Source organism: Ovis canadensis, chromosome 14, assembly GCF_042477335.2.
Source record: "Ovis canadensis isolate MfBH-ARS-UI-01 breed Bighorn chromosome 14, ARS-UI_OviCan_v2, whole genome shotgun sequence".
In the NCBI taxonomy this organism is placed as follows: Eukaryota; Metazoa; Chordata; class Mammalia; order Artiodactyla; family Bovidae; genus Ovis; species Ovis canadensis.
Genome location: NC_091258.1, coordinates 64,317,775 through 64,341,525, shown reverse-complemented (window position 1 = coordinate 64,341,525; position 23,751 = coordinate 64,317,775). Strand labels below are relative to the sequence as shown.

General features: G+C 50.8%; 1 protein-coding gene across 3 annotated transcripts; it reads right to left on the bottom strand.

Moving 5' to 3' along the window:
- Positions 1-496: 496 nt before the first annotated feature.
- On the bottom strand, positions 497-16,989 carry LOC138418924 (cell adhesion molecule CEACAM7-like). Of its 3 annotated transcripts, XM_069550930.1 has the most exons (8): positions 15,752-16,989; positions 14,509-14,868; positions 13,046-13,324; positions 3,348-3,459; positions 2,128-2,156; positions 1,779-1,810; positions 1,120-1,161; positions 497-876 (listed from the first exon to the last, which is right to left on the bottom strand). In XM_069550930.1, exons 1-8 carry the CDS (start codon positions 15,813-15,815, stop codon positions 811-813), a joined length of 984 nt encoding a protein of 327 aa, XP_069407031.1. In that variant the 5' UTR covers positions 15,816-16,989; the 3' UTR covers positions 497-810. The 3 variants fall into 3 exon arrangements, with proteins under 3 accessions (XP_069407031.1, XP_069407032.1, XP_070145397.1); XM_069550931.1 differs by lacking the exon at positions 2,128-2,156 and having other exon boundaries at positions 1,779-1,833; XM_070289296.1 differs by lacking the exon at positions 3,348-3,459 and having other exon boundaries at positions 2,128-2,171.
- Between the last annotated feature and the right edge of the window lie 6,762 nt (positions 16,990-23,751).

Below are 23,751 nucleotides of genomic sequence, written 5' to 3'. Positions count from 1 at the left end.
GGGGTCCCAAATACTCAGACGTAACTTAGCAACTGAACAACTAAAATTCATTAGAGGCAGCACCACTGGGGCCAGCAGGGTCTGGACAGGAGGGCCAGAGGGCTCAGGACACCAAGAGGCTGCAAAGGGGCCTCACCCATAATAGCTGTCTCACCCACGACTCGTCCTTCCTGACTCGAGTTCTAGTGGGTCTCAGATGGTCCCATATTCTGTGCTCCAGAGACCCCACGCAGGTGAGCAGGCACTGGGAGGTGCCTGGGACCCCAGGGCAGTGTCAGGACTGCCGATGCCCACGTGGCTGCGAAGGGTCTGGTGACCCTCCTTTCCTGTTAGCATGTCCCCTCCCTCCATTCTCACAATCTTCCCCTTCCTTTCCCCCAGGGAATAGATGGGGAGGTCAGGTAACTAGAGCTAATGCGTTCCCTGAGGAACCATGGAGAGGCCGAAGCAGAGATTCAGGTGAATTTCTAGCTGGACAAGACCCAGGGGCAGTACATTTTGCAGCCAGAAGGAAAGTGCTCTTTATTCAGATCTCTCCAGTGGTCTGCAGAGGGTCACGGGCCCAGTTACTTGACTGTTGAAACCTCCCCCAACTGTGGGAATCGCAGCCCAAGTTCTGGTCCACCCAGGGATCAGGGCAGCCCGTCAGGGTCTCCAGAAATCAACCCTGAGCCTGGGCCCAGGTTCCCGAATAGCCTCAGGTCTCAGAGCTGGTTCTCTGCCTCAAGCTCTTCCTCTTGACCTCACTCGGGACTTGGGTCTCAGGTAAGCTCTTTCCCACAGTCTGTTAAGGAGACGAGTCTGGAGGAACTAAGGACCCACATCTGCTTTGTGGCTGATATGACAGTAAACGTCTGTGTCGGGGCGTAGTAATTCCTGCAAAAGAAACCCGACACCTCCAAGCTCATGTAACCTTCTCAGATGACTTCCCAGGGACTTCCCAGCCCTGGGTCACCCAGGGTCTGTTTGTGTCAGAGGTTATTGGTCCAGACCCACCTCCCCTTTATCTGCTTTCCATCTTTCTGCTATTTCTTGGACCTTCAAACACAGCCAGGTGTGTAGGGGGAATTCCTCAGCTCCTTGGGCTTATGGGACCAGAACCTGGATCCCCAGACTCACCTGGTAGATGGGAGTTGGTGGCCTCGCATCACGTAGGGAGGCCTGGGAATGGAGGAAGCAGGCATCAGAGGAGAGGGAAGGAGAGTCATTTCTCCCGAGCAGCCATCTCCAAGCCTGCAGCCCTACCCCAATCCTGTCTGGGCTCTGTTTCCCACCCTTGTTAGCCTGGCTCTCCTGGCTGATGATCCAGTGCCCACTCTCTTCCTCGCTCAACTCCAAGGTTCTCCTGAGGTCAAGTCAGGGGACCAGGGCAGCCTCTGGATAATGTGGTGGGTGGTCACGTCCCTGAAGTGCATCCAGCTCCCAGCTTGGTGTGGCTTGCTATATCCTAACTACTCTTATGAGCTTCCCTGGTGGCTCAGAAGGCAAAGAGTCTGCGTGCAATGTGGGAGACCCAGGCGCGATCACTGGGTCATGGAGATCCCTTGGAGAAGGCAATGGGAACCCATTCCAGTATTCTTGCCTGGAGAAATCCAAGGCCAGAGGAGCCTGGAGGTCTACAGTCCATGGGGTCACAAAGGCTGGACACAACTGAGCGACTTTCAACTACCCTCAAGTGAAAGGGGTCTGCACAGTGCGTCAGGGTTGGACAGTCCCCCTGCCCTTAGCCTGTGAAGCGGGGACCCTGGGGAGAAGAGACAAGGAAGGGATGTACTCACCTGGGAGACAGAGCTGCCAGAGGGACCATGTCCTGGGAGGAGACAGGAGTTACCACTGAGCATGTGAGGAAGCTTAGCCCATTCTCTCAGGAGAGGCTGAGAGTCCACCTTCTGGAGAACCATGGGAGAAAGAGCCCCACCAAGGGAGAGACACTGGCAATTTCAGGCCCCAGTGAGGGCGAAGGAGCCTCCCAGGATTATAAGCCACAGGACAAGCAGACTAGCCAGTCAGGGTCCCCTGTGCTGAAGCCCCAGAGTTAGAGCCAGAGACCCTGGGGGAGGCAGGCAGGAACAGACAGGGCAGGGCCTGCTCGGGGCGCCTGCTCTGCTTGACTGAACAGACACTCACCTGAGGTGGATGCTGGGGGCCAGTTCCCTCTGTTGTGCAGGCAGCCGGGGTTAGGGAAGAAAAAAAAAAAACAGGCATATTTGTGAGGAGTGTAGAGGGAAGTCAAGGCTTTGGTGTCAGAACAAGGGACAGGAGGATCCCCATGTCCAAGCAGGGGCTGGATGCCTCCTTTCTCCACCAAGGCTTCTTAGAGGGGAGGGCCCAGCAAGGACGCTGAGGAAAGTCCTTAAGAAGCCATATCTGCCCTGAGTCCGGAGGGGCAGGACCATAGGCTAATAGGGTTCAGAAGAAAGTGGCCACCGAAGGGACCAGGGCTCTGCGAAAGGCATCCATCCATCCAGAGCTCTGTCTGAGTGGATGCATCACGCTTATGGAGAGAGCAGGACCAGTGTGTGGGGAGGAAAGGGAAGCCAGCGATCTGGGATCTCACTGAGCACAGTGTCGCTGCTGTGGCCCCCTGCCCTTACCCGGGAGCTGCTGAAATGTGACAGCGGCCTTGTCCTCTGTCTCCATCACCTGGACCTGAAGTGTAAAGACATCCCACCACCCGCTGACCTGGCACGATATTCTGTCTCAAGCATCAGGGGTGTCGTTAACGCATCTGCCAGCTGAGGGCATTTGACCCCACCTGGCCTGTCCAGATTTCTTTCTCTGGCCAAGCGTGACCTTGATTAGGATACCCCTCAGGCCCTGGCCCCGTGACTGCCCCTCATAGAGTAGCTGGATTTAAATATACAGGAAGAGATATCTTTTTCTGAGTACTTACTACCTGCCAGCCTACATATAGGGAACTAGGACATGGAGGGGACTTAATTGTGTTAACTGATAGATGAGGCTTCCCTGGTGTCTTAGAGATAAAGAATCCGCTTGCCAATGCAGGAGACATGGGTTCGATCCCTGGGTCAGGAAGATCCCCTGGGGAAGCAAATGGCAACCCACTCCAGTATTCCTGCCTGGAAATTCCATGGACAGAGGAGTCCATGGAGTGGCAAAAGAGATGGACACAACTTCGCGACTAAATAACAAAATAAATGAGGACGGTGTTAAGGAAGCCCCCACAGGTCAATACCAGGTGAGGCAGGAACTGAGAACGAGAGAGAATATCCATGGGGAAGTGGGGAGGTCCTGGAGATCCAGGCCGGAAATGGAGGATGGGGTGTCCTTCCTCTAGGACTAGCGTCAACCTGGGGCAGGAGCAGCATCTGGGAATGCCATTGTACCTGTGAAGGAAGATGAAACGCCCCAGGCCAGCCAGCAGTATCATTACAAGCAGGACCCCAATCACGATGCCAGTAATGGCCCCCACACCGAGGGCTCGGCTGTTTTCTTGCCCTGAAAGCAGAAGAGAAGGAGAGAGGGGAGATGGGGTCCGAGTTCCCTGGAGGGAACACCAAGAGGAGTCTTCCGGGAGACGGCCTGGTTAGGAGGAAGAAAATGATCTGAGGCCTGTGTGGTGGTCTGTTTTGTCATCACGGTGTCCTCCTGACTCTCCCACCGCACATGATTGCATCGGTTTCCTCTTTATCAGATTTGAAACCCTGGTTTTGCTCTAACTCGCCATTCTCTCACTGTAGCCAGTTCCATGTCCTGTTCACTTTCCTCTGTGGAGGGAGCCAGAGAAGGATTTTAATCTCCTCAACACCCTGGTGAACGGCCTCTGAACAGCCCTAAAATCCAGCTGTTCTTCTCCAGGTTTAAGATGAGGAAACTGAGGCACAAGATCCAGTGTGCTGCCCACAGTCAAACAACTCTCACAAATAATAACCAAACTACGACAACATGAGCTAAGTTTTGCATAATTAGACACATCGTTCCACAGGCTCTGAAAGGAGACCACACCCTCATCATTGGCATTCATTACACACCCACTTCCTGTGAAATCACCAGGGAAGGTGTAGAGGTGTTGAGGGTCACTTAGAGTGCTCAGCTGGGGAGTTGAGGTCTCATCTGCAGACTCTGACGGTGGGGAGACTCTACACTGGGGGGATCCTGCATCCTCTAACCTGACATTGTTGATTGTGTGGGGTAGCATTGCCTTCTCAGGGAGCCGTAAACTCCGCTCATCAATTCAGTGACCATTGGATGCATGTCCCCATGTCACCTGATCTGTTTGCACCTGGACTGGAATGCTCATGGGCTTTCTCAGAGGTAGGGACTGACTACCAAAGAGCATGACCTTTGCCTGTGGCTCCAGATCTCTTGGACTGATGCCTCTGTCCATGGAATTCTCCAGGTAAGAATACTGGAGTGAGTTGCCATTTCCTCCTCCAGGGAATCTTCCCCACCCAGGGATCAAACCTGCATCTCTTAGTCTCAGGGATAGGCACTGTCAGGTAGGTTCTTTGGTTGTTTACTACTAGCCCCACCTGTGAAGCCCCTAGAGAGGGAAGAGGGGACATCAAACTTGAGGACAAGTCCAGTTCCTTGGCTGATCGCATCTGAGAGCTCCATGGGATGAGCCTTCCTTCTCAGGGTCCAAAACTAGCCTCTTTTCTGTTCTGGTTTTTTATTCGTAACATGCTTGTCTGAGATTGACTCAGCTGCTATATAATCAAGGTCCACGTCTAAAGCACTGGAGTCCTCAGTGTGAGGGAATGGCTGTCTCCATACTGGGCAGGTCTAAGGAGAACCTGCTTCTCAAGAAAGATGTTTTCTTCCTCGTTGTTAAGTTATTTAAACAGAGTTGAAGAAAATTTGGAGCTGAAGTATAAGAAGTGAAAACAATAACTTGGAAGGGTGATTCCTCAGCACATTTGAGCAGGTAGAAGAAAGAATCCATGAACGTGGAGGAAAAAAAAAAAACAAAAGAAATTATTCAGGCTGGGGATTAGGAAGGAAAAAAAAATGAGGACTGGTGACCCCAGGCAAAGTATTATGCAGAATTCCACCAAGTGGACAAACATGTGCAGAGTGGCAGTTTTTGAAGTAGAAAGAGAGAGGAAAGCACTGAAAAAAAATGGTTAAAATTAATGGCTTAAAACTTTCCAAGCTAGATGAGAGATTACCTATCAAGGGTGGTTTAGGAACTCCACGAAAGGATCTTTCATGATACAGATGTTGTGACACAATTTAGTCAAATTGCTGAAATACTGAGGGAAAGAGGAAGTGATTAAAGCTGCAAGAGAGGTGGCTTATCACGCACAATGGATCTTCAACAAGGTGAAAAGCAAATTTCACATCAGAGACCAGGGGGCCAGAAGATATTGGGATGACTGAATTAAGTCCTACATGGAAGATTTCAGCCAGGAAAGCAATGCACAGAAAAAGTCTTCTTCAGTGAAGCTCAAATTAAGACTTTCCTAGATAAACAATAGTCAAGGGAGTTTATTGCTTGGAGATGTGCCTCATATGAAACGTAAAGGGGATCCTTTAAGATGACTGTTCAAACACTGGACAGTAACTCAAAGCCACAGGAATGTATAAAGAACAGTGGTCAGGAGAAGACCAAGGTGGGGGACGTGGAGTACATCTCTCTCCACAGATGCATCAGGAACACACCTTCAGAGACAGGAGTGCATGCAGAACACCAGCTGAGAGTGGAGAGGAGGACCGGACCAGCAGAGAAGAATATACAGATCCACGCAGAACACGGACGGGGACAGTGAAACAGCTGATCGCTGGCAGCTCTAACCAAAAGACAACTGGCTGAATGGATACAAACACAAGACCCATATATACGCAGTCCACCTGCGTGGACTTCAGACCTAAAGACACAGGCAGACAAAGTGAGAGGATGGAAAAATACATTCCAGTGAGAGCTTTACTTCCTTTCCCATCTGGATTCCTTTTATTTCTTTCTCTTCTGTGATTGCTCTAGCTAGGACTTCCAGATCGATGTTGAATAATAATAGTGGAAGTGGACACCCTTGTCTTGTTTCTGATCTTAGGGGGAATACTTTCACATTTTCACCCTGAGAATAATGTTGTAGGCTTCTCATATATGGCCTTTTCTGTGTTGAGGTAGGTTCCTTCTATGTCCATTTTCTGAAGAGTTGTCATCATAAATGGGTGCTGAATTTTGTCAAAGGCTTCTTCTGCATCTATTGAGATGATCACATGGTTTTTATCTTTCAATTTGTTAATATGATATATCACATTGATTGCTTAGCATATATTGAAGAATCCTTGCATCACTGGAATAAACCCAACCTGATCATGGTTTATGAACTTCTTGATGTGTTGCTGAACTCTGTTTGCTAAGATCTTGTTGAGGATTTCTGCGTCTCTGCCCATCAGTGATATTGGCCCATAGTGTTCTTTTTAGTGTTGTCTTTGTCTGGTTTTGGTATCAGAGTAATGGTGGCCTCATAGAATGAAATTGGAAGTCTTCCTTCCTCTGCTATTTTTTGAAAGCGTTTTAGAAGGATAGGCATTAGCTCTTCTCTAAATGTTTGACAGAATTCTCCTGTGAAGCCATTTGGTCCTGGACTTTTCTTTTTTGGGAGATTTTTGATCACAGCTTCAATTTCAGTGCTTGTAATGGGGTTGTTTGTGATTTCTATTTCTTCCTGGTTGGGTCAGGAAGACTGAACCAGTCTTCCTGGTTCAGTCCAAGACTGGACTTTTCTATGAATCTGTCCATTTCTTCCAGGTTATCCATTTTATTGCCATATAGTTTTCATAATAGTCTCTTATAATCCAAAACCAGTTCTCAGAGGGAAGTTTATAACAGTACAATCCTACCTCAAGAAACAAGAAAAACATTGAATAGACTACCTCACTTTACACCTAAAACAACTGGAAAAAGAAGAACAAAAAGCCCCCAAAGTTAGTAGAAGGAAACAAATCAACAAGATCCAAGCAGAAATAAATGAAAAAGAAATGAAAGAAACAATAGTAAAGAGGAATAACATTAAAAGGTCGTTCTTTGAGAAAATAAACAAAATTGACAAACCTTTAGCCAGACTCATCAAGAAAAAAAGAGAGAAGAATCAAATCAACAAAATTAGAAATGAAAAAGGAGAGGTTAAAACAGACTTTACAGATGGTAAAAGAAGTAAAGCTCTCACTGTTTGCAGATGACAGGATAATGTACATAGCAAACCATAAAGACACTATCAGAAAATTACTAATCAGTGAATTTAGCAAAGTTGCAAATAAAAAATCAGTACACAGAAACCACTGCTGCTGCTGCTGCTGCTGCTGCTGCTGCTAAGTCACTTCAGTTGTGTCCGTCTCTGTGTGACCCCATAGAAGGCAGCCCACCAGGCTCCACCGTCCCTGGGATTCTCCAGGCAAGAACACTGGAGTGGATTGCCATTTCCTTCTCCAATGCATGAAAGTGAAAAGTGAAAGAGAAGTCACTGAGTCATGTCCAACTCTCAGCGACCCCATGGACTGCAGCCTACCAGGTTCCTCCGTCCATGGGATTTTCCAGGCAGGAGTACTGGAGTGGGGTGCCATTGCCTTCTCCCAGAAACCACTTGCATTTCTATAAACTAACATTGAAAAATCAGAAAGAGAAATTAAGGAATCAACCCCATTCATCATTACAACAAAAAGAATTAAATATCTAGGAATAAACTTACCTAAGGAGACAAAAGAACTGTACACAGAAAAGTATAAGACACTAATGAAAGAAATCAAAGACGACAGAAACAGATGGAGAGATACTCCATGTTCCTGGGTAGGAAGAACCAATACTGTGAAAATGATGATACTACCAAATGCAATCTACAGATTCCATGTGATCCCTATCTAACTACCAATGACATTTTCCACAGAACTAGAACAAAGAATTTCATAATTCATATGAAAACACAAAAGACCCCGAATAGCCAAAGCAGTTTTGAAAAGGAAGAATGGAGCAGGAGGAATCAACCTTCCTGACTTCAGATTATACTACAAAGCTATAGTCATCAAGACAGCATGGTAGTGGCACAAAAAAACATAATTTTTTGTGTGCCAGGACCATACATAGAAAGAAACATAGGCCAATGAAACAAGACAGAAAGCCCCCAAACAAACCCAGGCACCTATGTGTACACTATTTCTTTTACAAAGAAGGCAAGAATACAGAATGGGGCAAAGACAGCCTCTTCAATAAATGGTGCTGGGAAAACTGGACAGCTACAGGTAAAAGAATGAAATTAGAAGAATTCCTAACACCACACACAAAGACATACTCAAAATGGATTAAAGACTTTAATATAAGACCAGAAACTATAAAACTCTTAGAGGAAAACATAGGCAAAACACTCGATGACATAAACCAAAGCAAGATCCTCTATGACCCACCTCCTAGAGTCATGGAAATCAAAACAAAAATAAACAAGTGGGACCTGATTAAACTTAAAAGCTTTTGAACAGCAATGGAAACTACAAGCAAGGTGAGAATACAACTCTCAGAATGGGAAAAAATAATAGCAAATTAAATAACTGACAAAGGGTTAAGTTCCAAAATATACAAGCAGCTCATACAACTCAATACCAGAAAAAAAAACCCACCCCAATCAGAAAGTGGGAAAAAGAACTAAACAGACAATTCTCCAAAGAAGACATCAGTCAGTCAGTCAGTTCAGTTGTTCAGTCATGTCCGACTCTTTGCGACCCCATGAATTGCAGCATGCCAGGCCTCCCGGTCCATCACCAACTCCTGGAGTTCACTCAGACTCACGTCCATTGAGTCAGTGCTGCCATCCAGCCATCTCATCCTCTGTTGTCCGTTCTCCTCCTGCCCCCAATCCCTCCCAGCATCAGAGTCTTTTCCAATGAGTCAACTCTTCGCATGAGGTGGCCAGGTACTGGAGTTTCAGCTTTAGCATCATTCCTTCTAATGAACACCCAGGACTGATCTCCTTCAGAATGGACTGGCTGGATCTCCTTGAAGTCCAAGGGACTCTCAAGAGTCTTCTCCAACACCACAGTTCAAAAGCATCAATTCTTAGGCGCTTAGCTTTCTTCACAGTCCAACTCTCACATCCATACATGACCACAGGAAAAACCATAGCCTTGACTAGACAGACCTTTGTTGGCAAAGTAATATCTCTGCTTTTGAATATGCTGTCTAGGTTGCATAGAGATGGCTAACAAACACATGAAAAGAAGCTCAACATGCCTCAGTCCTAAAGGAATGCAAATCAAAACTACAATGAGATATCACTTCACACCAGTCAGAATGGCCATCATCAAAAAGTCGACAAACAATAAATGTTGGAGACGGTGTGAGAAAAGGGAATGCTCTTGTACTGCTGGTCGGAATGTAAATTGATACAGCCACTATGGAAGACAGAATGGAGACTCCTTAAAACACTAGGAATAAAACCAACATATGGCCCAGCAATCCCACTGCTGGGCACATACCCCAAGGAAACCAAAACTGAAAAAGACAGCTGTAACCCATTGTTCACTGCAGCACTATTCACAAGAGCTGGAACATGGAAGCAACCTAGATGTCCATCGACTGATGAATGGATAAAGAAATTGTGGTACATAGACACAATGGAGTAACCTCAGCCACAAAAAGGAACGCCTTTGAGTCAGTTCTAATGAGGTGGATGGACCTAGAACCTATTATACAGAGGGAAGTAAGTCAGAAAAAGAAAGATAAATACCGTATTCTAACGCATATATACGGAATCTAGAAACATGGTCCTGAAGAGTTTACTTACAGGGCAGCAATGGAGAAACAGACACAGAGAATCGACTTATGGACACGGGGAGAGGGCAGGAGAGGGTGAGACGCGTGGAAAGAGTAACATGGAAACTTGCGTTACCACATGCAAAATAGATAGCCAACGGGAAATTGCTGTATGGCTCAGGAAACTCAGACAGCGGCTGTGTATCAACCTATAGGGGGTGGGGAGGGAGGTTCCAAAGGGAGGGGTAAATGTACGCCTATGGCTGATTCATGTTGAGGTTTGACAGAAAACAACAAAATTCTGTAAAGCAATTACCCTGCAATAAAAAAATTAAAGAAAAAAAACAGAGCTAAGAGTGATCCAAGGTAGCTATCTCATTTAAGCCAATATTTTTGTCTTTCTTGCAATCGCTTGTTTTTCTTTCTCATTTCAGAGATATTTCATGGAACAATATTTATAAATCTATATAATGGACACGCACTGTATAAGGATGGCTGAAATTGATGACAATAGCTGTAATAAAATCGGGGGGATGGAGATGTATAGGAGCATCTCGTTTGTCTTATGCATCATAGATCTAGTTGATATTTCAACTAGATAGATACATGTTTAAGATATTAATTGTCATCTTCAAGTTAGCCCCTAAGAAAAGAACTGAAATATATGCGGAAAGGGAAAGATAGTCTCAAAATGACAACTTAGAAAGGAAATCACTTAACTACCAAAGAGGAAGAAATAGAGGAATTAATAGGACAAATACCAAGTAGCGAGATGCAGAAGCTCTTTCCTATCAGAAGTATCTGACTCATAGATAGCCTCAACCTTCAAATTAAAGGCAGAAGTTGACAGAATGGATAAAAATTATGACCCATCTCTATACTCTCTTCAAGGGACTCACTTTAGATACAAAGACATAGAAGGTTGAAGTAAGGTTGGAAAAAGATATTCTATGCAAATAGTAATAAAAAGAGAATTGTGGTGGCTGTATGAGTGTCTGATACAATAATCTCTAAACCAAAAAAGCCTACAAGAGACAAAGTAAGACCTTACATATCAAGAAAAGTTTCATTCACCAAGGAAATCGAACAATTATAAGCATCATGCACCTAACACCACCAGATTTGTGAATCGAAATGGACAGCATGGAGGGGAGAAACAGCTCGGTCACAACAGTGGCACGACAACACCCAGCTTTCAATGATGGATGCGGCAGTCAGAGGAAATTTCAGTGAGAAACTAGAGGCCGTGAGGGCACTGCAAACCAGAGACCTAACCGACCAACAGACAACGCACAGTCCTAGGCGTTTATGTTGCACAAATTACAGTCCTCAAGGCCCTCATCTCACCACACACGACCACCGCCCATCCTGGGGAGAAATGGCGTCACTTCCACTGTAGAGATGACGGCGCAACTAAGAAAGACAGGGGGAGGGACGTGGAGTCGAGTGTGCCGGCAAGCCCGCAGTCACAGCAGTGCCAGCTAGCATGCGGACACTTCCTGCTTGAACACGTCTGCTGTGATCCCACCTTCACTGTAGTGCGTATTCACACAGCTCTATAGAGTACATACCGCACCCCACGGTAAACACAAGGAAAAGGAGGCTTAGCCTTTGTGATTCATCGGGGCTTCCCAGCAGGCGCTAATGGTAACGATCCCACCTGCCAATCAGGAGACATAGGACACAGGGACCCAGTCCTGGGTGGGGAAGATCCCCAGGAGGAGGTCACGGCAACCCCGGCAGTGGAAGGTGGAGTCTTCACCGCTGGGCTGCCCAGGAAGTCCCAGGGACTGATTTTAGCGCTGCTTCCAGAGGTCTTGGCAACGAGGCTTCACAGCAGAGGGCCAGGAGAACTCAGGGGGTGAGGAGGGGAGAGACAGCACACGTTCCAATTGCTTGAAGTGGAGGAAATGAGATGATAGGCTAATTGTTGGTGGAGTTAATAAAGGAAGGTTATCCAGATTAAAATGGGCTTCCCTGGTGGCCTATACGGGAAGAGCGCCTGCAGTGCAGTAGACTCGGGTTCCATCCTTGGGTCAGGATGATCCCCTGGAGTAGCGAATGGCACCCCGCTCCAGGGTTCTTGCCTGGGAAATCCGATGGACAGAGTAGCCTAGTGAGCTCAAGTCCGTGGTGTCACAAAGAGTCGGACACCACTGAACGACTAAGGCAGGAGGCGATGATGGTCACTCACAGGTCACACGCAGCCTGAGGGGGTCACTTCTGCTGGAGCTGCCCCTGTTGGAGGCCTCACACTGATAATCCCCGGCGTCCTCTCTGCTGACAGGGTCTATGGAGAGGGTGCTGTTGTCTGAGGACAGTGTCATCCTCTCTGTGAGGAGGAGACTCTGGCCTTTGAAGAGCCAGCGTATGGAGACCCCAGTCTCATCTGCGAGGCAGGTCAGGATCACGGGGCCCTTGTGTTCTGTGATTGTGGCGTTGCTGGTTTGGAGGGAGGATTGTGCCACCGGGGGTGTGTAGAGAGAGAGGGGTGACTGCTGAGAGTGGGTCGGGGGCTTGGGCCTTGCTCCCTCCGCAGTCTTGGGGCCCAGTGACCTCTGTAAAGGCGACTGTGAGGAAGGCCCTGGGTCTTTTGGGAAAGAGACCATCCCACATCTCCTCTGACCCCCAGATCACGCCATGGGGACCCTTGCCTGGTTGCTGGGACAACACTCTAGTACTGGACAGCTCTGTGCTATCAGCCCTGGGAACCTTGGTTTTCTGACTGTGGTGCTATCCAGGCCAGACAGGGAGTGCAGGACCTGAGAGTACATGTTGTGTTTGGGGATAGAGAGCCTGGGCGCATTGCCGGGGCCTCACACTGACAAGCCGGGAGCGCTGTGTGGCTGGGTGAGAGGCTGTGTGGCAGGAGAGCTTGAGGTTCCCCTCTGGGTGGTCAGAGGAGTCTGAGGGGGAAGTGGTGGGGTTTCCGGACCATTTGGAGCAAAGAGCAGAAAGCCACACCTGGCGCAACCAGAGGGAAGGGAAGTTTCTGGTCTGTACTGGGGCCCCTGGGTCCTTCTGAGCTGTTCACATGCTTGTCTGAAAAATTTGCAATCATTATCCTTCATGCTCACTCACTGTGCGTCTGACATTAATTCGTTTCTCCCATCTTATTCTGGTGATCCTCAGCCACCAACACAGAGCAGCCCATCCCCTCCCTGGCTTCATTCAGGTGGACCTGCCTGGACTTGCCTGGGACAGGAAGTCACGTCCAGTCTGGGTGTCCAGGGGTGATGGCCCATGTACTCGGACCTGAGAGGGATGGGTGTCAATTGGCCTCTGGCAACGTGCATTTGGGTGGGCAGCTCAGGTCACCTAGGAACAGAGGTTACTCACAGAGGACATCCAGGGTGAATGGGTCACTGCGGCTGAAACTCACTGGGTTCCGGGCTTCACACACATAGGGTCCTGTGTCATTCCTTGTCACGGCGACTACTGTGAGAGTCCTCTTGTCCTTGGACAGTTCTAGCCTCATGCTCTTGGAGAGGCTCTGATTGTTGATCCACCACATGTAGGAGGTGTTCTGGGTCTCATATCCACATGTTAACACCACGGTGTCCTCGTGCTCCCTGGGGTTGGAGTTGTTGCTGGTGATGACGGGTGTGGGTAGCACCGCTGTGCAGATAACAGAAAGAACATTGCTCTGAGTTTCCCTGGTGGCTCAGACAGTAAAGAATCTGCCTGCCAGTGCAGGAGCCCTCGGCTCAATTCCTGGGTTGGGAAGATCCCCTGGAGATGGGAATTGCTACCCAGTCAGCATTCTTGCCTGGAGAGTTCCAAGGACAGTGGAATTTGCTGGGCTATAGCACACGGGGTAGCAAAGAGTGGGACGTGACTGAGCGACTAACACTTTCCCTTTCTTTATACCTTAGCCTCCTCTAGAAACACCTTTAACAAAACTGGCATCCTTCACCTCTCAGCCAGACAGAGTCTTTAAAGAAAAGGCATGCTTGTGTATGGCAAGATGAATCCATGGGGACCTTAGCTCAGAGTGTGAGGCCACCTGCTCTATGTCTGGGACAAGCACAGGCTTCCTCGGGGGTCGACAGTGCAGCAGCGTTTAGTGATGGAGAGACCTGGGTGGGATTCAGAGACCACCTGGCATCTATCCTGGTTTTTATCAACCAGCCTCGGGAGAGAGCTCCCTGGGTGGCACCCTGGGGTCGAGGAGCTGCCAGGAGTGTCTTCCTTCCTCTGTTCCTCTCTGGGGGTGCTGAGATTTCTCTGGCGTCTCCAAGTCCCCCAGGGCATTTGGTTGATTCCTGGGGACCATGTACCTGTGCGCTCTCCATGCCCAGTCTCAGGAGTAGGACCAGGCTGTGCCCCGTGTGGATATGAGCCTAGGGATTTGGCACAGGCTTCCCGGTGTCACTGGAGGCAGGATCCCTGGGACAGGGTCTGGGAGGGGCTTCCTGGGGCTGAGCTTCTTTGTGAGGATCCCTGGGTCCTCAGTTCGGGGTCTTCCCTGAGTCCTGCAGGGTCTTCCTCAGGGTCACGGGGAGGGGCCCAGGGGGCTAGACTGAGAGCGCTCTCCCTCTGCTGAGTCCCTCCATCAGCCCGTCCTTCTCTCTGCACAGTGTCTGCAGGGCCTGGCTTCCTGGAAGCATTTCTGACCCTTTGGAGTTTGTCTCCACAGCGTGTGTCCTGCACTGAATGTTCAAACCCCGACACGGGACATAATGCAGAGGGGATGGGGGCAACTTCCAGGGCTGTCAGTCCTGTGTGAACAGAATTCAACCACCACCCTCACCCCCGCCCTCGCCTGCCAAACACCCTGAGGTCAGAGAGGAAGCACTCACGGTATACATGGAGGTGTCCAGTTTGTATTTCTGTCTGTAAATCCTTCTTTGTAACGAGCAGGGTGTAGGATCCTGTGTCTTTCTGGGTGACGTTCTGGATCAGCCGGGTTCCATTGGGATAAAGTGTCTCCCATCCTCTGTATACAGACCCATTGGTAGTTGCATTATTATCTACCCTATATGATGCAATTAGCTGGGCGTCGTCTACCCTTTCTCCTCTGTGCCAGGCATAGCCTAGAGGACTCTCTGACACGTTGTGGGCAAGTAGAAGAACATCTGACCCTTCTGCAGTGAGGGGGGGCACCGTTTCAATAGTCAGCTGGGCAGTGGTGGGCGGGGTCCAGAAAGTTAAGAGTGAGACTAGGAGGGAAGAGAGAGAAATCGGTTAATATTGTGACCTGTGTGGGGATGGGAAAATGGTGCCCTGGGTCCTGAGCTGGTCTCTTCATCCCTCAGCCTTAGTGTGGGTGTGTGCGCATGTATGTGTAAGTGGTTCAAGGTCAGCAGCATGACCCCCGATCACTTCAACCCCTCTGGGCTTTTTTCCTCTGCTTCCCCAGCTGTCCCCTGGGTCACTCCCTTGCTACCCTCACACGCCTGCTCACACTCAGGGACTCTTCGGAGATGCCCCCAAAACGACCAGCTGCTGTAAAGACCCTGTGTGCTCACTGCTGACCCTTCCCACTCGGATTCCTGCGTGACGCCTGGAGCACCTGCCAGCACACCCTCGTTCTCTCTGCTTGTGTGTCTTCCTCCCCACAGAGCGCGGGCTCCGTGAGGGCAGGGGCTTGTCTGATCCTGCTTGAAACCCAGGGCCTGGACCAGGCTCCAGACATTAGTACCTGGGGATGAAGGAAGGAGAGTTCCCAGGAATTCCACAGCCTGGTTTTATTTGTCAATTTCTAAGGGTGCCGGGTAAGGACAGTGTTTACTGTCCCGGTTATGTCTTTTTCTGTAGTGACACTCAGATAGAAATAATTATTATCATCATCAGTCTTCAACAGTTACTGCTCAGTGAAGAATTACACATAAAACCTACAGCAGTTGAGTCTTCCCGCCCCTCACCAGCTCTAGCTCATGCAGAGTCCCCTGTGGCTGAGCCCCCTCCCTCCTCTGTCCGCTGTCCTCTGCCCTCAGTCTGAACAGAATCCCCCTGTCCCCTCTCAGAGCCCCGTCTCCCCCAGGGACCAGCCAGTCTCTTTTCTCCAGTCTCTGCCCCCTCCCTGAACACTTCCCCTCTCACCTGCCAGCAGGAGCCTGCTCCAGGGGACATGCCGCCTGCTTGCAGGGCCTGACGGGGGCTCCATGGTGCCTGCTGTCTGCTGTGTACCTCTCTCTGTGAGAACTTCCTCTCCAGAAACGCTCACAAGCCCTGCGTCCTTGTGTGAGCTCTGCTGTCCTTCCCCCTGTGTGCTGGGCCTCCTCCGGGGGCAGGAGCACTTCGCTGGGTACGTGGCCCGGGGGCGTGGTCTCTGCCCAGGCCCCTCCCCTGCCTCCCCTCTCCTCCTTCCCTCCCTAGTGGCGCCCCTCCTCCTTCCCCCTCTGTCTGTATTTCTATTCCCTGAACTCTGCTGAGTCCTCTGCCTTCCAGAGCAGTGATTCTCCACCTACACACACACACACACACACACACATACCACTACACACACCTACTCACAACACCCCCCCACACACCCCTACTCACACATACCTACATCTCAGCTACACACAGACACCTAGATACACACACATCTATACACACACACATGCTCACACACACCCTTGTCGGGAAAAGCACAATCTTTGGGTGTCCAGGTTCGGGGTCCCAGCTGGTCTGGATCAGATGCACACTCAGCCTCCCCGACAGCCCTCCCTCATCCCCTCTGGCTTTTCCCTTCAGAGGAGGAGCCTGGGGGCGGGGGGTGCATCAGGAACGCTTGTCACAGGGACGTCCTCCCCACGGTGCGCGGGAATCACCTGTGGAGCTTCATGAAGACTGCGAACCCCCAGGTGACACCTTAGAAATGCTGTTTCAGCAGCCGCCAGGTGACACACTTGCCCAGCCTGGCTGAGACCCCAGAACAGCGGTTAGGCCTCCCCACCCACCCCAGTGTTGTCCTCAGCACAACACACAGATCCAGGGGTTTCCAAATTTTGGTGGTAACTGTTCCTGTGACACAGAAACCCAGCTGGATGCCCAGGGTCTTCCTGTTGTTCTCAAATATCGGAGAAGATTGCAGATATTGGACCCGCCTGAAGGTCACACTGACTCTGGAGGAGAGAAAGGGGTCACGTGAGTGATGACTGGAGAGGGGACCTGATCTCTACCTTAGCTTGTCACCAGCCTGGTGTCTGTTTTCAGGGACTGCTACTGTTGCTGCTGCTAAGACACTTCAGTCGTGTGTGACTCTGTGTGACCCCATAGACAGCAGCCCAGGAGGATCCTCCCTCCCTGGGACTCTCCAGGCAAGAGTACTGGAGTGGGTTGCCATTTCCTTCTCCAAGGCATGCATGCATGCTAATTCTCTTCAGTTGTGTCCGACTCTGTGCGACCCTATGGGCAACAGTCCACCAGGCTTCTCTGTCCCCAGGATTCTCCAGGCAAGAATACTGAAGTGGGTTGCCATTGCCTTCTCCAGGAACAGAGACCCAGAACTGGGTGTCAGGAGGAGCTGCAGTTGGCAGGTGAGAAGGGAAAGCTTTCCTGTGTGTCCTGGGAAGAGAGGAACCTGGTGCTGAGGGTGGGCTGACTCTGGGCTCCCTGGTCCTCGGGGCAAGTTCTGGGAGACTCTCCCTCTGTGTGTCTGTTGCCTGAGTCTTGGTTCAGGAACTGTCCAGGTCCTCCTTGCCATTCCAGGCCCTCCTCTGTCAGCCTGGCTGATCTTTCTGTGGTCACTGTGATCTTTCCCATGGGTGGTTGCAGGCAGGGATGGGAGCTGGCATGGGTGCTCATAGGCCCCTAGAAGGTTCGGCAGGGTAGTTGGGCACCCAGGTGGGGCTCTGAGGGTCTGTTAGAGGAGGGGTCCCCTGGGGTCTAACGCCTAATGACCTGAGGTGAAGCTGATGTAATAATAATAGGTATAGGTGCACAGTAATTGTAACGCACTTGAATTATCCCCAAATCATCTCCACCACTCCGCAATTGTCTTCTCTGAAACCAGTCCCTGGTGCCCTTAAGGTTGGAGACCACTGTTTAAGGAGGGATGGAAATCAGGCTCCTTCTCCACTTCCTTAGGCAAAACAAAGTTCACCTGTTAATTTCCTGTTAATTTTCTGTTTGGCCCAATGTTGCCCCCTGGAGGTCATGAGCAAACCTGGGGATAATGTAACGGGCTGCACAGGGGTGCCAACGCCAAAGGGTGTGAGCTGGCTCTGCGCCCTGGGCAGAGGTGGAGGCTGACCTCCAGACTAGAGGCTATCAGCCGGAGTTCAGGTCACTGTGGGTCCCCAGGCTTCCCGACCTCATCCCAGTGCAGGGTGAGCCCAGAGAGACGATGGGCATTGTTCAGTGGCAGGAGAACCATCCATCCAGGTGGACGTGTGCTCAGGAGGAGATCTCAGTCCCAGAGGCTTCAAAGGAAGGCCTGGCGGGGGGGTCTCTGGGACTTTGGGGAGAGGGTGGCAGCCTGTGGGCTGGACCCCAGAAGGCCCTGTCCTTCTCCACCTCCCGGCACTGGGCCTGCACCCTAGTTCTCTGTGTCCCCATCAGTGGTCTGCTCTCAGCCTCCCCACAGTGCCAGGACCTGGGGCAGCTCCACCTGGAGACGCTGTCAGGGGAGGAGAGACCCCCATGGGACCCCAGTCCCTCTGAAATGGAGCAACTGCAGAAGCTGGTTCCTCTGTTCCGGAGGTTCCCCTCCTTTCCCAGGACGCCTTAGGGGGAGGGGCTGTCTCCAGGGACCAGACCCAGGTGTCCCCACAGATGAGGGGCCTTGGGATGAGGAGCTGCTCCCCAATTCCTGAGTTCAGCTGGGGCTCCGCCCTCCCCTTGGTGACTCCCTTGGGATAGAGGATCGGGAGTCTGAGCCAGCTCAGCTCTCTGAGAGCAGGGGAAGGACTCGAGCTGCCAGCCCAGGCCCTCCAGGGAGACTAGAAGATTCTCCTGAGAGGAGATGGGAGGGGGTGTGATTATCTGGGAATGAGCAGAGGTCTGACTCGTCACAGTTAAGAGGCCCGACTCGTCACAGTTAAGAGGCCCCTGTCTTCACTCCTGACTCCAGGAGGAATACCGTCCCGCCCTGGAGCAGCTGTGGGCTCTTACAGGTCTCCTAGACTGTGATGCCAGGGCCCCTGTGTCCACAAGGAATATTCTCTGACCCCTCGGTGTCTCACTGGGTGGGGGGGGTGTGAGTTCTGGCTTCTGTTATGCAGATCCCCTTATCTATTAAAGAGTATTTATTGAGCATGTGTGACCTGTCAGCCCTGGGTTGTGTCCTGCTCTCCAGAGAATAGGATAGACTTGGACTCCGGACTCACACACCTGACCTTGTGACGGGGAGACAGACACGCAGAGAAAATCCTGGAAATAAGGAGCTAATTATGATGGAGGGATGGACTGAAGCGGAAGTGTCTGGTGCATCCGGAGCCTGTCACGGAATCTCAGCTGGACTGGGTGTCATGGAAGGCACCCCTGAGAAAGTGATCTTTTGACTGAGACGTGAACGGTAAGCAGCCCCTCAGCAGAGAGGGACGGGGGCTCAGAGGGCAGAGCTACCTGAGGGGAGTCTGGCCTTCAGGTGGGCCTGGCTGGGAGGAGCGGCTGACAGAGTCCAGTGTGGGGAACTGGGAGAGTGGGGAGGACTGTGGACGGAGTCGGTTGGTGAGGGTCAGAGGCTGCTGGGCGGTGGGAGCTGTTAGTGGGAAGGAGGTGGGCAGCCCTGTGGAGGCTCCAGACTGTGGAGGAGCTCTGCCGCCCTCTGGTGGCCTTGGAGGGGAGTGTCGAAGGAAAAGTACCTCAAGGAGGTTTTCTCCTAAGACAACTCAAGCATATGTCAAGAGTTTACATATCATTTTAGGAATCCCAGGGACACAGGATGCTGGCAGGCTACAGACATGAGGTCGCAAAGGATCCTATACGACCTAGCGACTAACCCCTTCAACACTGCATATCATTTATGCTGAATCATGTCCCACTCTGAATTTCCAACATCTCTCATCCAAGATATCCTCTTATATACCCCACTCCAAGATTTCATCCGGTTGAGATGTCTGTTGACACCAGGCCTGTTTCTCTCTGTAGAAGAAGATCCAGACACAACATTCTCAGTCCTTGGGCAGGACTGGAGCATCTGTGAGTAGTAGGAGGGTGAGGAACGTCCGTGTGTCCTGCCTGTGCCGGAGGGTCCATGTGGACATGAAAAGGCTGCATTTCCTTTCCCCCCGTGCCCCCTTATTGTCTTCATGGGGCAGGGCCAGGTGGAATTGGAAGACCAGGGTGGTGCAGTGATTCTGAACCTCGTCTTCCCTCCTTCTCTGTCTCTGCCCCCATAAGGGGACCTGGTCTTCTTGGTGGGAAGGAAGGTGGGGCGGCTCCATAGGCCCCTGATCAGAGATTCTTTCAGCAAAAGGGACAGGAGGGTCAAGTCCGCTAGCTCTGCACTCAGTGTCCCTGACACCCTGTGACTGTAGGAACTGAATTATTAGGGTCTAATGGCCTCTTTTGTATTCTAATTTATTAGATTGCTTTTACTTCTTTTTACCTTTTGATATTTGAAGTTTCAATGGTGAATTTCCATCTTCCTTGAACATGAGCAGGGTTGGTGCCAGGGTAGTTCAGTTGTCTTAAAGGTTATTTTTTATTGTAGCTTCAGTTTCACAGTAAAAGTGAGGATAAGGGATGAAACCCATGTTCCGTGCTTTGGCAGGCAGATTCCTATCCACTGAGCCATCGGAAAAGTCCTCTAAACAATGCTGAAATTGTAGGAGACACTGGTTTATCAGGTCACTGCACACACGGGGTTTCTGTATTTGAGCATGGGTAAATAAACAAGCGATGTATGTCATCCTTTTTTACTTTACAGGCACAGAACCACCTGCTCTGCGCTCACTAGCCCTACAGACTCACAACCACCTGCTCTGCGCTCACTAGCCCTGCAGACTCACAACCACCTGCGCTGTGCTCACCAGCCCTGCAGACTCACAACTACCTGCTCTGCGCTCACCAGTCCTGCAGACTCACAACCACCTGCTCTGCGCTCACTAGCCCTGCAGACTCACAACCACCCGCTCTGTGCTCACCAGCCCTGCGGACTCACAACCACCTGCTCTGTGCTCACTAGCCCTGCAGACTCACAACCACCCGCTCTGCGCTCACTAGCCATGCAGACACACAACCACCTGCTCTGTGCTCACTAGCCCTGCAGACTCACAACCACCCGCTCTGCGCTCACTAGCCATGCAGACACACAACCACCTGCTCTGTGCTCACTAGCCCTGCAGACTCACAACCACCCGCTCTGCGCTCACTAGCCATGCAGACACACAACCACCTGCTCTGTGCTCGCCAGCCCTGCAGACACACAACCACCCGCTCTGCGCTCACTAGCCATGCAGACACACAACCACCTGCTCTGTGCTCACTAGCCCTGCTGGTGTGACTTGGGCAGCAGGACTCTTCCTGACTTTGTGGTTGTTCTAGTTGCTAAGTCAGGTGCAACTCTCCCATGACCCCATGGACTGGAGCCTGCCAGGCTCCTCTATCCATGGGATTCCCAGGCAAGAACACTGGAGTGGGTTGCCATTTCTTCTCCAGGAGATCTTCCTGAGCCAGAAATCACACCAGGGTCTCCTGAACTGGCAGGAGGATCTTTACCATGGCGCCACTGGGAAGCCCATGCTGCAGCTGATGACTTGCTCAAACCCACGCAAGTTACGGTGCCAAGTGTGAGCCTAATGGAAGCTATGGAAGCTGGGTCATGTTCATGTATTCACGTGGGTTCATCAATTGATAAAATGTACACGTCGGGTGGAGAATGTTGAATATTGAGGAGGCCCTACACTTGTGGGCGGCACGTATCTAGGAAAACCTCATGTGTGAGGCGGCCATGATGAACCAGTGTCTACCTACAAGTTAAGCATGGTTTACAGGATTTTCCCGGTGGCTCAGTGGATAGAAATCTGCCTGAAAAAGCGTGGGACGCGGGTTTGATCTCTGGTCAGGAGGATTTCACATGCTTCTGAGCAAATAAGGCCATGCGTCAGAACTGCTGAGTCTGTGCTGTAGAGCCCATGAGCGGCAACGACTGAAGTGTGCTTGCCGAGCGCCCATGCTCGGGAAGAGAGAAGCCCCCATGATGAGCAGCTGGCGTATCGCAGCGAGAGTAGCCCCTGCTCACCGCACTAGAGGAAACTGGTGGAAAACAGTGAGGACCCAGTGCAGCCAGAAATAAAAACTAAATAAAAATGTTTCCTAAGAGAGGTTCAGAATTATATGTTATTCCCGAAGCTGTCAGGTCTTCTTTTCATGTCCTTCTTTCTCAAGCATCCAGAACACCATTGAAACATTGATTTTCCACAGGCCGAGGACATGCTCTGCCACTGGGGTGACTTCACTACAAATTTGTTTTCAGCCTGGAACAGCCACTAGCGAGCATCCCGCCTTTCACATTGACCATCTGCTCTGCAGTGAACATCCTCACCACAAATCTCGGCCCCCGTGGAGTATGATCCAGGGCCTCATTCATTCGACACACAGGTATGCAGCTCCCTGCACCAGGCCTGGAGCTGGCTAGTGGACTCAGCAGAAGCAGGACAGGTGAATCCTCCCATGTCCGAGCTCCCAGCTCAGGGATCCTCTTAGAACTGGAGTGCTGGTCAACCTGTGTGCACACTGAATGCCACTGTATCCACTAAACTGCGTTTGCCTAGGGAGTATAGGAAAATGTTCATTTCCAGCATCCTCACCCTTTACGGAAAAATCCTGTGAGGAGACAGCACGTGTGTCTATACGTCCATCCCTCTGGCACATCCCATCCCTCCTTATCCCATACCCATTCTTCATCTTTTCATGAAGTCCTGTGGCTGGGCCTCTGTGTTTGGCCAGATGCCAGGACCCCTGACATACCCTCAGTAGCTCCCTCTGCTGCTCCATTTAAACACCATGGTTCCACAGGTGGTGCACCTGAGCCCGGGTGATTCCTGCAGAGTCTGTCCCCATGGAAGATAAGGGAGGCCCCTGGTAACCCGGTGACAATTATACTGGGTATCTCAAGCGTTTTGCATGACTGTTAAGGATGCTGGATGGGTTAGACCTGAGTTCATGACAAATATAGTGCTGGGTTTGGCTGTCAGGGTTACCCCTGTCAATGGTACATTTATGGAAAAGAGGAAGTTTGGGATGACTGTGGAGCCCTAGTTCCTTCTCTATTCTGGGGTTCACAGGCAGATGGATGAGCCCTCAGGTGATGGATTGTACCCTTGCTCTGTTGGAAGCATGGAGAGATGGCAAAAGCTCTCACACCAGGCTAGGGGCTTGGCATGGAGGAGCTGGGAGGGTAGCCCAGGCGTTCTGCTCAGCCTTGCTCCGTGGGGGAGGGGGGATCATTTGGAGAATGAGGGAACAGGAGGCTGTGCTCAGGGGGCCTCCAGGCTAGGTGATGGCTGTCTCTAAGGTCAGGTACCGAGGGTCAGGACTTAATCATGAAACGTTCCCTCCAAGTGGTAGACAAGCCAGTCATCTGACACTCAGCGGTGGGGAGATACTCTGAGAGGACAGAGTTAGCTCCCAGCGTCCTTGAGGACCCCCTCCGGGTGCAGGATCATTCACCCGGCAGTTATCATGGGTGTAGCTACAGCTAATACACAGACAGGAGAAAGTGCTCCCGATCCATGAACTGGAGCAAGTGGGTTATCCCTGGACACATTCTACCATGTTCATCTTTGTCATAGAATAGAAATGGGCAGGATATCCAGCAGCCCCATCCCATTGAGCCCTTCTTGCTGCAGCCCAGGGGCTGAGCACCGCAGAGACACTGTCCATGGTGCTGATGAACACAAGTCACCTGGAGACTTGGGAGCTGTGGTCTTTGAGTCACATCTGCTTTCTTTTCATTCTGAAAAATTGGGCATTGCTAGAAAAGAAGAGCCTTCTGTGGTGTCTCAGATAGTAAAGTACCTTCCTGCAATGCGGGAGACCTGGGTTTGATGAGCCTACAGAGATGGCAATGGCTACCCACTCCAGTATTCTTGCCTGGAGAATCCCATGGCAGATGTGCCTGGAGGGTTACAGTCCATGGGGTTGCAAAGAGTTGGACAAACTGAGCAACT

Excerpts from the sequence above, each read along its gene's own strand:
- LOC138418924 (XM_069550930.1), bottom strand. The coding sequence starts at position 15,815 with ATGGAGCCCCCGTCAGGCCCTGCAAGCAGGCGGCATGTCCCCTGGAGC. Across the intron at positions 3,460-13,045 it reads ATTCACCCTGGATGTCCTCT|GGCAAGAAAACAGCCGAGCC; the intron begins GTGAGTAACCTC and ends TTCTGCTTTCAG. Across the intron at positions 1,811-2,127 it reads GCCCCCAGCATCCACCTCAG|GACATGGTCCCTCTGGCAGC; the intron begins GTGAGTGTCTGT and ends GTCTCCTCCCAG.